The following is a 15,095-nucleotide window of genomic DNA, read 5'->3' as shown; positions in this document are numbered from 1 at the left end:
GATCACAGGAGATGTTATTATTTATTAAATTATATAGAAATGTAACCGTAATGAGTAGTCAACGTGTACCTATTCAATCAAATTGGTTCAAAATGATAGAACGGTCAATTCCCCTTTGGAAGTAAGTGCCTGTAGTGCGAAAAGACAAGAATTTCAAGAACTTTTTTGAATAGCTTCAATTTGCTGTATTTGAGAATTATAAATGGGATACCGGATCATCGCCTCATATTCTTATTGAAAAAACACGTTCGGGATTTGCCATTTCGACAATGAAATCGAGACTGACCATTCATATGCTACCTCCGTTGAATGAATAGTTCTGCTTCCACTGTCAATTCTACAGGGCTTCCGCTAGAAAAGCTAAACACGTTGACTGTCGAGTAACAAATGATTAATAAACTGTCCCTTTTATAAGATTAGTCGAAAAAAAGTCTCCATTTAATGAATTCCTCGTTTCTTTCAATATTCTTCACATTCTCAATTTCCCAACTCGACTGGGACTTTTTCTGAGTAGGTGTCTGAGCTTTTTGGAAAAAAATTATCTTGTTTGACTTTTATTTGAATTCTGGTTTATATATTCTGAAGTATTCTTGGAAATAGTAAAACAGTGTTTCTGGTGGATTGAACAAATGTTCTTATGTAATAATGCATTAAAAACCGTGTTAGACATTGAATATTTACTCAGTGAACTCTGAACTTGGATATTCCGTCATCGCGGCGTCGTTATATGGGGTCAAACGACGAGTATTCAATATACAGGGTGATCAACCGACCACCATTGCAGTTCTAATAATAAATTAGATTTCCAATAAATAATGATTAAACTTTTGCAGCATCGACACTATTGCCAACAACTCTGATTCGAAAGAATGGGATTATTTCTCACTCTCGCTTGTTTGCGAACTATAAGTGATACTGGAAGATCTCCCTTGTCGGTTATTTCCATTAGAATGCCGCATATTCCATCAGTGCTTGCGTTAGTATAAACGATGATTTAACACTTCGGATCGAAAATAATTAGATTAGTGGTGACTGATATTTATAAACAATTTATTGATTTGAAGATAATTTACTGTGGTTATAAGTGATAAAAGTGGTTTTAAGGTACTATTTTGAGGACGTTTGTAAAATTTGAGGTTAGTTGACGTATGTATTATTTATTTACATCATAAACTCAAATGAATTTCAACATTATCATTTAATATGTGATAAGTGTACAAATAAATTATTAAATTAATAATAGATTAATACTATTACTTAATATTATATAATATTATACTCAATAACTATTGAAGTACGGAAAAAATGAATTATTCCAAATATTAAATTGAACTGAATGTTTCTTCCTTAAAGTAATCTTAAAATTTTAAATAATAAAATTCATCCGTCAGGTTTTCCCATACAAAGCAGAACATGACGATAGTATTGAAATAAGTTTCGATAAATATTTGGAGTACTTGAATGAACTAAAATAAAACATGAATAAACGAATAGTCAAATAAATCACACCAAGAAATAATTAAAAAAAGCGAAGTATAACTTCTTACGTCGGTATAGTCGAAGTAACTAATATAGTAATTCTTAAAGCTATCGGCGAACTCAAAGGCCACAAAAACCAATACAAAGAAATAATGCCGCTACGAATTAGTCCATTGGACTGAAGAACTGGCGGTTCGTATTGGATAATTTTTAATAACCGAGCTGAAGAGTCATAAAATTAAATTTGAAGTCATGTTACGGTGACCAATAGAATGTAGCGATGAGTACCGCCGTTGTGTCGTCAATGTTCAGTTCAGAAATTGATCGGGAATTGAGTATCGAAATTCGATATTGGTGAAGTTATAATTACTTGAAATTTTTATTATTTATTTAAAATGTGGCGTCTTCGGACAAGTACTAATAGTAATAACGAGTGTGATAACAACGCAGACTTTTTCCTGTGCAGTGATTCCAATAGCGCTGTTGAACAATGCGAAAAAGAGATATCATTTAAATAATATTCGGATGCATTTGAATATTGGAACACAGAGAATATGTTTCAATGTATATAAGAATATATTAGAAGCAACATCAGACTTGATCGAAATTCCTTTTTCAACTGTACGTGAAATAGTCAGAAACAAACCTCATGAACGCAAGACGCGATGTGATACAGGATCACCAAAACCTTTAGATGTTCATCTAATAAAATCATTGAAAAAAAACAATATACGACTGTTACAAAAGCAATTAAATTCCTACAACTGGAATTATAAGAAAGAAATTGAATACTTCCGGCCATAACGTGAGCTGCTGTGACAAAACTCTTCAGAATTGGATAAAGAAACTAGGATTTAGATTTGAAATAATGAACAAACATCAAACAGTTATGGAAAGCAAAAGAATACTGGAATTGCGTAACAAATACTTAAAACAAATAACTAAATATAGACAAGAACAACGGCAAATTTTCTATTTGGACGAAGCTTGGAATGACACTCATGACACAGTTACGTGAGGGTGGACTGGTGGTTCGAGAATGTGTACGCCTAATCATTGTGCGACTAATCATTGTAAATTACGGAGGAAGTAAAGGACAGGTTCCGAATTCTTTGAAATTATGTGGAAAAAAAACTTGAGGACTGCAATTGTAATAACCTACTACCGCGCCAGAAAAATTTTTGCATCGCATGATTCGGAGAAACATGATTCATAGGATTACTTATTGTGTGGGTTTTTAAGTCGTTATTATTTTTGGAAAAAGTTAATCATATGCAGATCGTTGTTGCGAACAGAGATTGTTAGTTTTGTTCAATTAATTTTGGTGAATATATTTCGATAGAAACTCGCTGTTTTGTTTTGAAAAGATAGTTTGCCGTATAGTGTTTATAGTTCAGGTGTGGTGTGGATGTTAAAATTTCTTATTTACTTCTAGTTTCTTGCTGTACTGTACTACGTATACTACTACAAAATAACTTCATGTGTACTTTGACGTCTAGTGACTGTAGTGTTACATATACTACTAAGATATTTCAAAAATGCCTAGGAGGAGAAGAAGTTACACAAGTAGTTCAAATAGTTCTAACAAATCTTGCAGATCGAACAAAAAGCGAACTGATAGGGGATATTCCACGGAGTTGCGAAAGAGTATCCCTTGAGAACGAGTGCCAGAGACACCTCCAAATGAAAATAGAATCAAGACGAATCGATCTCACGATCATTCCGGTAGAAATCTTCGGGTGGGTATATGTCAAGTGAATATCCATGAACCAGTGCCATCAGAACGACAGTTACAAAATAATGATCAAGCTTCGACAATTTCAGTCTAGTCCAGGGTTGACAGGCTGGAAAATCTTTAAGATATATTGGTGAAGCACGGAACACAATCAGAAAAACGGCGTCATTTGTCAGTTAGGGATGATTGTATTCCCGAACTTGACCCGGAAAATGAAAATTTGTCAGCCGGAAAGTGGTTGGACAAAATTGAACAGTTGAAAGAGGTGAATATCTGGGATGACGTCACAACGATCTACCATATGCAGTCTCGACTCTGGGGAATGGCAAGATCGTGGTATCATAGCTTATCAAATTATACTAGATGTTGGCGGAACTATAAAGCCCTGATTATGACATTTGCAGATCACATGGACTATGCTCTGGTTTGGAGGAAAATGTTGAACGGGATAAAGCGACCAGATGAAACCATGACTAATTATTATATCACTAATATAGAACTCCTTAGAACATGCCAAATATCAGGTAGACATGCTGTGTCATGTTTTATCGATGGAATCACCGAAGTTACTACTCGAAACGGTGCTCGGGCAGGTCGTAACGTAATACCTGAGGCCCTGTACGGAGAATATCTTTCTATGTTACGGGGCGACAAGTCGGGTAATATGAGAAGTAGTATTAGACGAGTGCCGAAACCAGAGTTGAGGCAATTATTATCTTCCAAACAGCGTCTACGACTAGAAGAACTACGGAAACCCAAATCATACAATGTTTCAACTGCAAGATGATGGGCCACTACCATTTGGAATATCTCCGAAAACGTCCGGAATGTCGTCGATGTCATTTATTGGGTCACGAAGAATCCAAGTGTACGGTAGGACAACGAACTCAATTTCGTAAGCATGGAAATAAATCAAACGAGGGTAAGTCTACTGATGATTTAGTATTTGCAAATCATCTATCAAGTTTTGACTCGAATACATGTTATTTCATTGATTGCTTTATTAAAGGGTACCCCTTCAGAGTTAATGTTGATTCTGGGTGTGTAGCAGTTACGATAAAAATGTCAGAATTTCAAAACTTGAACCTACATGGTGAACCTACCGTAGTGTGTTTACGAGATCATGGAGGTGAGTCAGTTAGTATTCGCACGAAGGTACCAATCACTCTGGCAGTTGACTTGGCGGTAGCAAACGTCGAAGCACTTGTTGGCCCAGACAACATTCAAAATGTTTCTATGATTGTAGGGCAGCTATATTCATAAATCACGAAAACGTACTGATTGTTGTTCAGGGTAGCCAAATTAGATTATTCAACCGCAGTCAGAACGTGTCATTAGAGCAAATTGCCCGCAAGGAAAGTGAATCTATTAGCCAGGGAAACTACCGTTATACCTTCTTTTCACATGGGTCATATATCAACTTATAGTGAAGATGATTTTAATGACGTTATGCGTTATGAGTGCCAGTAGTGGTATTTACCTTCCTATCATTAATATATCAGTCAGAAATGTGTGTTACAAAAAAGGTAGGGTCGTAGCTAGGGGAGTAACGTGCTTTGCCGATGCTTCCATTCCGTTATTGACATCAATGCAGACTGAAATCAAGAATCTCAAACCGATGACTTTGGCGGACATCGGAAACCAACTTAATCCAAATCTGACTATTCATGAAAAGGAAATATTTCTGAGTTTCCTTAACGTATACTGGGGATGTTTTGCTTTAACCCTCGACGAAGTTGGTAGATCGAATGTTACGGAGATGACTATCAAATTGAGAGATAATGTTCCTGTGACGTACCGCCCTTACCGAATGGCGTATACAGGAGTGAGTTGACAATGGGATCGTTCGAGAATCTGTTTCGCCATATGCCAGCCCAATCCTTCTTCTCAGGAAAGAGAATGGTGAAGAATGGTGCGTTGTTTATGGTGCCATCAATCGAAAAACGTATTGACGATATATTGGTAACAAGTACTTTACCAGTCTGGACCTCGCTTCAGGGTATCACCAAATCGCTTTGGATAAAGAATCTATTCCGAAAAGAGCATTTGTCATACCTGACGGCCATTACGGAGTACCTGAGGATCCCGTTTGGACTTGTCAACGCGCCTGCCGTATTTCAAAGAACGATGAATCATAGTTTGGGACCTTTACGTTATGATACTGTCTTAGCCTACCTAGATGATGTCCTAATTCCTTCTAGAAAGATTCCCGAAGGTACTAAAAACCTTCAAAGCAGTTTTAAAAATATATCTAGATACCGGAATGACCTTAAGAATGAGTAAGTGCCGTTTTATACAACACAAGATCAGAGGGCATCCGTCCGGGGGTGAAAAGATTAGAGCTGTTTCGAGTGCAACGTGCAACCAACCTACCAACGTGCATGATGTAAAACGTTTCCTAAGTTTGGGTAGCTACTTCCGAAAATTTATTCCTGGATTTTCCGCCATTTCTAGACCAATATCATGTCTCACTAAAACAATTCGAACTTCATATGGGGAAGAGATCAAGAACTAGCCTTCAACACGTTGAAAAGAAAATGAGTCGTGCGACTGGTTCTCGCAATCTATAACCGAGAAGCAGGTACAGAAGTTCATTGCGATGCTAGCAAAATCGGACTGGGAGGATACTTCTCTAAAAACAGGCCGACGGTGTATTGAAACCAGTACAATATTTCAGTCGAGCTACTACGATAGAAGAGCAAAAGTACGATTCATATGAATTGGAAACGTTAGCCTTAGTGTGTTCATCGAAGAAATTCAGAATCTATCTGGTTGGAATTCGATTCAAGGTCGTAACAGATTGTAATTCGTTGTGTCATACTTTGGTAAAGGGGGATCTATTTCCTAGGATTGTCAGTGGTGTCAAGAATTCGACTTTGCTATAGAGTACCGGCCAGGAACCAAAATGGTACATGTTGACGCTCTTAGTAAGAACTCAATAGGAGATGATAACGCTCTCAATGATGTTAGTGTCTTGTTGGTCTGCGTCATCGAAGACGACTGGGTACTTTCAGCACAGCTCCAGGACAGCAGATGTAAAGAGCTGACAGAGTGCCTGTAATCTGTAATCTGTTTTTCCGTTAACCAGCTGTCGCACCCCTACGAACGACAACCCTCAGAAGTCGAAACTTGTGCGAGCTAAGGATTAACGAGGTCTTACCTTTTAACGTGTTATTCCTAACCCTTCAAAGACGTCGACACCGAAAGGCACCAGGTGGGTGGTACCCAAAACAGCTTAATTTTTTTTATGTGTTACCACATGGCGCTGGACATTTTGCCGTAGACAAAACCCTAGAAGCTGTTAGTGCTCGTTACTGGTTTCGTTCGATGAGAAACTACGTGAAAAATTACATAAATTCTTGTTTGAGTACAATGAGGTACCGTCCGACAAGAAATCAGGTAGGCTGAACCCTATCGCACGAGAAGGAGTTCCAATGGACACCTTACATGTCGATCACCTTGAACCTTTTCTCACGAGTGTTGAGAAAAATGCCTATCTTGTAGTTGTAGTTGATGGATTTACTGAATTCGTTTTTATGAAAGCAATACCTAACACAAAGTCGGGACCGCCCATAAGTTTCTTCAGTTTCTTGGATCAAATATTCGAGATGTTTGGAGTACCGAGGAGATTAATATGTGGTAGGGGCTCGGCCTTTACATATAAGAAATATACGGATTTCTGTCACGACTTAAGGATCAAACGGATATTGTGCGCTACGGCAACTCCGCGAGCGAACGGGCAAGTAGAAAGGATGAACCGCTCCATTCTTTCGCCTCTGATGGCATCCACGAAAGAAGAAAATCGGCGGGCGAGGATGTTAGCCTGGTGAAGGCTACGGTTAATTCCACTACAAGTAAGACGCCTTACGAGGTTTTCTTCTGATAACATCCACACGGTATCAATGACGCATTTCTTGCAGCAGATATCTCTAACGAGAAACGTCACGACCTAACGGTTTTGAGGGGTAATTTACCTGAGCAAATTAGATCTCACCGACTCGCTCAGAACGAAAGTTAGGACAAGAATCATGCTAATTTGAAAACGTTTACGGTTGGCCAACATGTTGTAGTTCAAGCGAATAAGACTTCTAATGACGGGAAGAGGAGAAAGCTTGCATCACGGTATAAGGGACCCTTTGTTATTACAAAAGTACTCGATAAGGATCGGTGTAGTCGAAGTAAACGGTATTGTGCATACTTAAAGGTGTCGGCGCTCTCAAAAGCCAAAAAAAACAACACAGTCCACGTGGACAGAAGAATTGGCGTTTCGTATTGGTTATTTTTTACTAACCGAGTTTTATAATGGCTGAAGATAAATAAAATTAAATTTGAAGTCATATTACGGTAACGAATAGAATGCGAAGATGTTTTTAGTCGTCGTGTTGTTATTGTTCAGTTCAGGAACTGATCGCAATTTGAGTGTTGAAATTCGATATTGGTGCAGTTATAATTACTTGAAGTTTTTGTTATCTGTTCAAAATGTGGCGTCCTTGGACAAGTACTAACAGTAATAACGAGTGTGATAACAACGCAGACTTTTTCCAGTGTAGTGATTCCAATAGCGAATGGTGAACAATGCGAAAAAGAGATATCAGGGAATAAAATTCGGATGCATTTGAATACTGAAACATAGAGAGTATCTTTCAATGTATACAGGGTGTCCCTGGACTTCCTCTTTTCCTCTCGGGAATGTATAGAGGGGGTCAAAATATCACCAGTACTTCATATAACTTTTTTTCCTAAAAGTCTTCGTAACCAAGTTACGGGCCCTCGAAGTTACAAAATGAAAAATGTTTTTCTTTGATAACTTTCAAGTGAATATTCAAAATCATCCAAATTTTGGTAATTGACTAAACAAATGAATTCCGTCGATGAGCTTTCATGCAGGAGTCAGTTATTTTGCTACAAAGTCAGGAACGGACTACCCCCGATGGTCCACACCCCAAAACTTTGAAATGACAGATATTTTTCAATATTTTTCAACAAAATAAGGTTACTTGGACAATTTTATGAATAAAAGTACTCGTGTGGAAAGTCGATCGGAGCAACGAGTCTTGATAAAAATGTAGTTCTACTCGACGACATCAAACCCGGTCGTCCACCATTATTTGAAATGAATAATTATAAAAGCAGAAATAATAATGATAACGTTAATTCAACAACATTTATAACAGGAATAATACAAAGTATGCTAAAATGAAGTCGTAAACAAAAAGTACAGTACCTATACGGAAGTTTCAGTCACAAATGTGATAGCAGATATTTTTTCAAAAGAAATATCAAGTTCTGTGGATTCGTGGTGTTTTTAAACTAACAAGCTACTCTACTATGAAATATCGAATTAATTCCATATTTTGTATGTACATAATACGTGTGGAATAATCACGTTTCGTGTTGATCAGTTATCTGAATCTCATGAAACTCAACATTCGAATGTTTCAAATTCTTCTTCACAGCTAAACTGTTGAGGAGTTTCACTGATAATTATAATTTTATGGGAGAAATTCTTTAACACGAATCTAAATTTAGCTGAAAAAACGCACATCGGAAAAAATATTTACTATACTAATAAAAAGCAAACGAATGAACTACAAAAACGGCTGCACATGATCAGGTGAAAAATATCCAGGGAATAATTATGTTCCATTTCTTTCACAGATGTTGACAAAAAAACCTTTTAGAAAGTTTTGATAAAACTGGAATGCGATTTTGTTTTGTTGAGTGGTGCGTTGTCATATGACTATCATTGTATTGTCAATATTCTATAGGATATTTTGAATTTTTTTGATATGGCCGAACAGTTTACATTCAATGAATATGCAGATATGCATGTATTTTATGGACGAGCATTTTGTAATGCTGCAGAAGCTCGTCGTCTGTATTCCGAGCATTTTCCCAATCGAACGGTACCGTCAAGAGAAACATTCGAGCGTGTCGATCGCAGCTTGAGGGAGACAGGTATGTAATAATTGATAATTAATTTGAGCACGTTGTTTTATTTCGATATTATTGTAGGTACAGTTTTGCCAAAACGAGGTGGTGAGGGCGCTCCTAGGACTGTACGTACCGTTGTATTGGAGGAAAATATTTTGGAAGCCGTCGCTGATGATCCTTCAATGAGCATCAGAAATCTATCAGTACAGTTCCATACATCCAAGTCCACTATTCATAGAATAATTAGGGAACAACTGCTCCACCCATTTCACATCCAGAAGGTACATGCCATGATACCTCAAGATTTTCCAGCACGACTGGAATATGCCAATTGGTTCATGGATAGGCAAAGAGAGGATATGACTTTTATTAATCGAGTTTTATTCACTGATGAAGCAGGTTTCAGTAGAGATGGAGTTATCAACTCTCATAATCTCCATATATGGGCCGAAGAAAATCCCCATGGGATATTGCAAACCAAACACCAACGGAAATTCAACGTGAATGTTTGGGCTGGTATCATAGGAAACCATCTTATAGGACCATTCGTTCTACAGGACCGATTGAATGGAGAACGTTATTTGGAGTTCATTCAGAACGATTTGAATGGACTTTTGGAACATGTTCCATTGCAAACCCGAAGAGATACGTGGTTTATGCATGATGGCGCTCCTCCTCATTTTAGTTTGATTGTGCGTGACCATCTGAACCATATTTTCCACAATAGATGGATTGGTAGAGGTGGGCCATATTCATGGCCATCGCGGTCTCCGGATTTAAATCCATTGGATTTCTTTCTGTGGGGGCATCTAAAAAGCCTTGTTTACGCTACACCTATTCACACAAGAGATGCATTGTTGAATAGAATAACATTACATTGTGAAGCCATACGAAACGACCCTGGAATGCTATTTCAAGTACAGAGAGGGTGTCTTCGCAGACTAAGAAAATGTATAGAGAGAGAAGGTGGTCATATCGAGCAGTTTCTGTAGCGGATTTTTCGTTTCTGTTTGCTCTTGAGGCTCTTGAGTTTCGTTAGTTAAACGTGTTTGCATTATAAAAATTCGTTATGAACATTTTACCTATCATTTCCATTTTCCTTAAAAACTAATATTTTCGAATAATGGTAGACATCTCAGGATAAATGTTGTTGAATTAACGTTATCATTATTATTTCTGCTTTGATACTTATTCATTTCAAATAATGGTGGACGAGCGGGTTTGATGTCGTCGAGTGAAACTACATTTTTATCAAGACTCGTTGCTCCGATCGACTTTCCACACGAGTACTTTTATTCATAAAATTGTCCAAGTAACCTTAATTTGTTGAAAAATATTGAAAAATATCTGTCATTTCAAAGTTTTGGGGTGTGGACCATCGGGGGTAGTCCGTTCCTGACTTTGTAGCAAAACAACTGACTCCTGCATGAAAGCTCATCGAAGGAATTCATTTGTTTAGTCAATTACCAAAATTTGGATGATTTTGAATATTCACTTGAAAAGTTATCAAAGAAAAACATTTTTCATTTTGTAACTTCGAGGGCCCGTTACTTGGTAACGAAGGATTTTAGGAAAAAAAGTTATATGAAGTACTGGTGATATTTTGACCCCATCTATACATTCTCGAGAGGAAAAGAGGAAGTCCAGGGACACCCTGTATAAGAATCTGCATCTCAAGTTTGATTACGAGGGAAACAAACTATTACAAGCAACATCACATTTGACCAAAATTCCTTTCTCAACTATACGTAAAATAGTCAAAAACAAACCTTATGAACGCAAAACGCGATATGATACGGGATTATCAAAACCTTTAGATGTTCATCTGATGAATTCATTGAAAAAAACAATATACGGCTGTTACAAAAGCAATGAGATTCCTACAACTGAAATCATAAGAAAGAAATTGAATATTTCCGGCCAAAACGTGAGCTGCTGTGGCAAAACTCTTCAGAATTGGATGAAGAAACTATGATTTAAATTCAGAATAATAATCAGTTATGGAAAGCAGAAGAATACTGGAATTGCGTAACAAATACTTAGAAGAAATAATAAAATATAGACATGAACAACGGCAAATTTTCTATTTAGACAAAACTTGGTATGACACTCACGACACAGTTACGAAAGGGTGGACTTTTTCTTCGAGAATGTGTACGCCTAACATGTCTACAAACAAAGGATCGCTACTAATCATTGTGTATTGCGGAGGAAGTAAAGGATGGGTTTCGAATTCTTTGAAATTATGCGGACAAAAACTTGAGGACTGCAATGTTGACTATCATAAGAAAATGGAAGCTAATATTTTCGAGGAATGGTTTGAAAACACATTGATCCCAAATTTGGATGCGAATAGTGTAATAGTTTTTGATAACGCTTTTTAGCATTCGCGACAGTTCATCAAAGTACCGAATAAAAATTTGAGAGCGCCTGAAATACAAAGTTTATTAATGGATAACAATTTATATTTTGGAAATATCTATCTATAACAGAAACATACTACTTGAAGTTTTACAGACAAAAATATTTGAAAAAGTGTATGCCCTTGAGAGTATCGTTGAAATGTATGGACACACCCTACTGAGAATTCCCCCTATTTTTGGGGAAAATTGAAAAAATCATCAGGCGTAAAAATAATTTTCCAAAATTTGATAAGGTAATACAGCTAGTTGAAGAAGAAGTATCTAATATTACCGAAGAAGACCGACAGAAAAGGATTAAAAAAGTAATTTTAGTTGAAAAAGACTATATGGAGATTGCACACTTCCATATTAATGGTGGAAATAAATTCATTATTGATTTAAATGACAGTTATAGTAAAACATAGAATATGGAAGAGGAATCATCAGAAGCTTTCGAAAAAAGTTAGTGAAGTGTTTTTGAAGCGATCGATTGTATATATATATATATATATATATATATATATATGTTTGTTATATAATCAGAAATGATCATTGAATAACTAAATTAGTTAGCTCCCTAACTATATTATTAAAGGGGAGCTGTTGGAAGGTGAGTTGCACTATATCGTTTACTTGAACTATACTTGTAGTAGTAGAGCAATACACTGGAATAAAATGTACATCCATACGATAAGTAGTTGGTGATGCGCAATTAAATCATACTTTTATTGATGACAGTTAGCTTAGATATCATTGTGATATAGTGATGATATTTTAAAATTTGCTTTGCTGCTTTTGTGTGGAATGTATAAGAATGAAAACCATTAATAGTTAACCGATTGTCTAAGAGTACCTCAACCAATAAAATAACTGTTCTTCACCCTCACAAGATTTTGTCATTCTGGGTATACTAACAGAAGAATGAAGTGATGTTTTGATAACTATAAAATGATTGGAAATAGATTTTGCGAACAAAAAATACGAAAACCGAATAGTTCTTTGGATGCTCTTGGTTGATCTCAACCAAGTATGTTCTGTTTATTTCCTGATAATGGTATAGTTAGAATTGAAGAGAAAATAGTACTTTATAAAGAATCTACCAATAAAATCTGATTATTTTCTTTTCAAATGTTCTCGAACGATCTATTTGTAGAAAAAACATTTCCTGCCTTTTTGAGTTTTTTGTCTCCTTGAAGTTCATGCTACTGAATTCTTTTTCATGAATACCAAGCTGCTAGTGCTGCAGATCTCTTGAATATATGCATTTTTATAAAAAAACCAGCATAGATTCGTCCCCAAATTAATGTTCACACCAGTAGTTCGTAATACGGGTAAAAAATATATTTGTAATTGATAACGTGTAAAAGTAGACACATTTTTCTATTTCCGACAACAAAAACCAGTGATTCCCAATAAAAACCACTTGTTTATTTATTTCCGACCTAGGCAACTGGTGATGAAAGTTTAACATTATACACATAAAACGACTAATCAAAAATAATATGGAAGCATTGAAAATAAACTTTTTTCCGTTTATCTAATAATAAACTGAAAATAAATGCTTTTTTTTCAACGAATAAGGACTTAGTTTGAAATCATCAGAATAAATACATAACATCTGAGTCTTTTGGATACTCAAGTATGTCTTCTTGATCCGGCTATTTCCTGTTATTTTCACGTTTAGCAATCTTGTAACTTTGATGAATTATTCAAGTAATACTTCATTGTGAGATTTTCACTGGACAGTTTACAAAACTGCAACAGTGTTTTTGTTCTACAACAGCTTCGTCAAGCTTTTTCATACTTATTCAGTCATATACGACACATTCATTAAAGATTAGCGTTAAAGATTACGTGCGAAAAAATATTTATTTTTAGAAAAGTTGATTACTATGTATCTATAACTACTCACTTGAATCCAGCCAGAACGTCGAGCAAAGTACTTTTTCCAGCTCCAGAGGGCCCCATAATAACTGATAATTCACCTGATTTAAACTGTCCTGAAACGCCATGGAGAATTTTTTTCGTTTCTGTAACAAAAAAAAGGATGTCTATATTGAAAATGTAAGGTACTATCTCGAATTCAATACAATTGAATTAGTATTTATATTTAAGGTTTCATCTGTCTTTCTGCCAATTAAAGGTTCACTACCGGTTTCCCATATTTCAACACACTTTTCTCTTCAATACCATTCAGCTTGTTGCTATTTGACTGAGTTTGGCTCTGGCTACAAAACTTTAAAAAGTGTAAGTTGCTGGTATTCAAATCAATTTGCGAATTATCAATTAAACAGTTATCCTCCAATCGCTAAAATCGGTTGATTATCTCAAAAAAGAAAAGCTCAATCACACAAAACTGTGAGTACGGCAAAAATTACCACGAATTCCACTAGTTCAGACTTCTATATAAAATGATTCGAAATCCCTGAAACAACTAAAAAAGACAAAGTAAAATCCTATCTGCAGATAAATCCTACCTGCAGATAAAGGAAACGCTACGGTGGTGATGGATACCGTTCAACTCGAACAGAAGATCGAAGAGGTTCTTCAGAAGGGACGATACACAAAGATCGTACGGGACCCTACTGCATCAATTGAGAGGAAGTTGTACCATATTTGAAAAAACACCAAGTCTATTTTTCGGACAAGGTCGGAAAGGTCATCGCTAACACCAAACCACAGTAAGCCCCCGCACTTGTAAGGACTACCCAAAATCCACAAGAAAGACGTTCCGTTTAGACCGATCATCAGCTCCAGAGAGCTGAAGCTGAAGAAGCCCACAAGAAACCTCGAGTCTGGTTAAGATATGTTGACGACACCTTCATAATATGGAACCATGGGAATACTGAACTAGACGCCTTCCTGAAACACATCAACAGCGTGAGACTTTCCATCACTTTCACAATGGAGAAGGAAATCCACAACGAATTGCCATTCTTAGACGTTTTGGTGAAGAGGACCGACACTAAGTGGGAAACATCTGTATACCGAAAACCCATTCAAACGGGACAGTATCTGAACCACGAATCCAACCACCATCAATCGACTAAAAGAAGAATCATCAAGACCCTATTAGACCGTGCTTTTGGACTCTGTAATACGAAAGAAGGTCTCGAGAAGGAACTAGACATCATCAAAAATGATCTTCAACGGAATGGCTACTCCAAAGAGATGGTAGAAAAGACTTTGGCTGAAAGACAGCAGGAGCCTCTCAAGGAAAAGAAGCCGTCACAACCGGTGCTTGCACTTCCCTACATCAGAGGAAGAGGAAGAATTGATTCCAAGTACAACATCAGAACCTGCTTCAGATCCAGTAACACTATCCGTAGCAGCCTCACGAAAACCAGGCCACCAAACGAGGACTGCGATTCAAAGAATTGCATTTACCGGATTCCCTGTGAGTGCGGAAAATCTTATATTAGTGAAACTAAGAAGCCATTGAATGTTCGCATTGTCGAGCACAAGAAACACACACAGCAAGGGGAACAAAAACGTACTCAGCCAAGCCAGCGTAGAAATACGCAACATATGGAAACCCCTCATCA

At 36.7% G+C, this 15,095-nt stretch overlaps 2 protein-coding genes across 2 annotated transcripts in view; one reads left to right on the top strand and one right to left on the bottom strand.

Annotated features, from left to right (window-relative positions):
* LOC111506756 (ATP-binding cassette sub-family G member 1) overlaps nucleotides 1-15,095 on the bottom strand; it is a 214,936-nt gene that overhangs the window by 145,115 nt on the left and 54,726 nt on the right. Inside the window, exon 3 of the mRNA XM_074170013.1 lies at nucleotides 13,463-13,580. Coding sequence (XP_074026114.1) covers nucleotides 13,463-13,580 — 118 coding nt within the window. The remainder of the gene's footprint in view (nucleotides 1-13,462; nucleotides 13,581-15,095) is intronic.
* On the top strand, nucleotides 3,018-4,477 carry LOC141480197 (uncharacterized). The gene is made up of 3 exons (XM_074170087.1): nucleotides 3,018-3,045; nucleotides 3,391-3,942; nucleotides 4,224-4,477. Exons 1-3 carry the CDS (start codon nucleotides 3,018-3,020, stop codon nucleotides 4,475-4,477), a joined length of 834 nt encoding a protein of 277 aa, XP_074026188.1.

This window comes from Leptinotarsa decemlineata, unplaced genomic scaffold, assembly GCF_025532065.1.
Source record: "Leptinotarsa decemlineata unplaced genomic scaffold, Ldec_3_MD MMD2_P_RNA_scaffold_6, whole genome shotgun sequence".
NCBI classification, from domain to species: Eukaryota; Metazoa; Arthropoda; class Insecta; order Coleoptera; family Chrysomelidae; genus Leptinotarsa; species Leptinotarsa decemlineata.
The sequence above is the reverse complement of the archived record's forward strand: the minus strand, read 5'-3'. Positions and strand labels throughout refer to the sequence as shown.

What these genes read in the sequence shown, in the direction of transcription:
- LOC141480197 (XM_074170087.1), top strand. Translation starts at nt 3,018, where the DNA reads ATGCCTAGGAGGAGAAGAAGTTACACAA. An exon ending in GAGGAGAAGAAGTTACACAA is followed by an intron (nt 3,046 to 3,390) that starts GTAGTTCAAATA and finishes GTCATTTGTCAG; the next exon opens with TTAGGGATGATTGTATTCCC. An exon ending in ATTATTATCTTCCAAACAGC is followed by an intron (nt 3,943 to 4,223) that starts GTCTACGACTAG and finishes GCTTTATTAAAG; the next exon opens with GGTACCCCTTCAGAGTTAAT.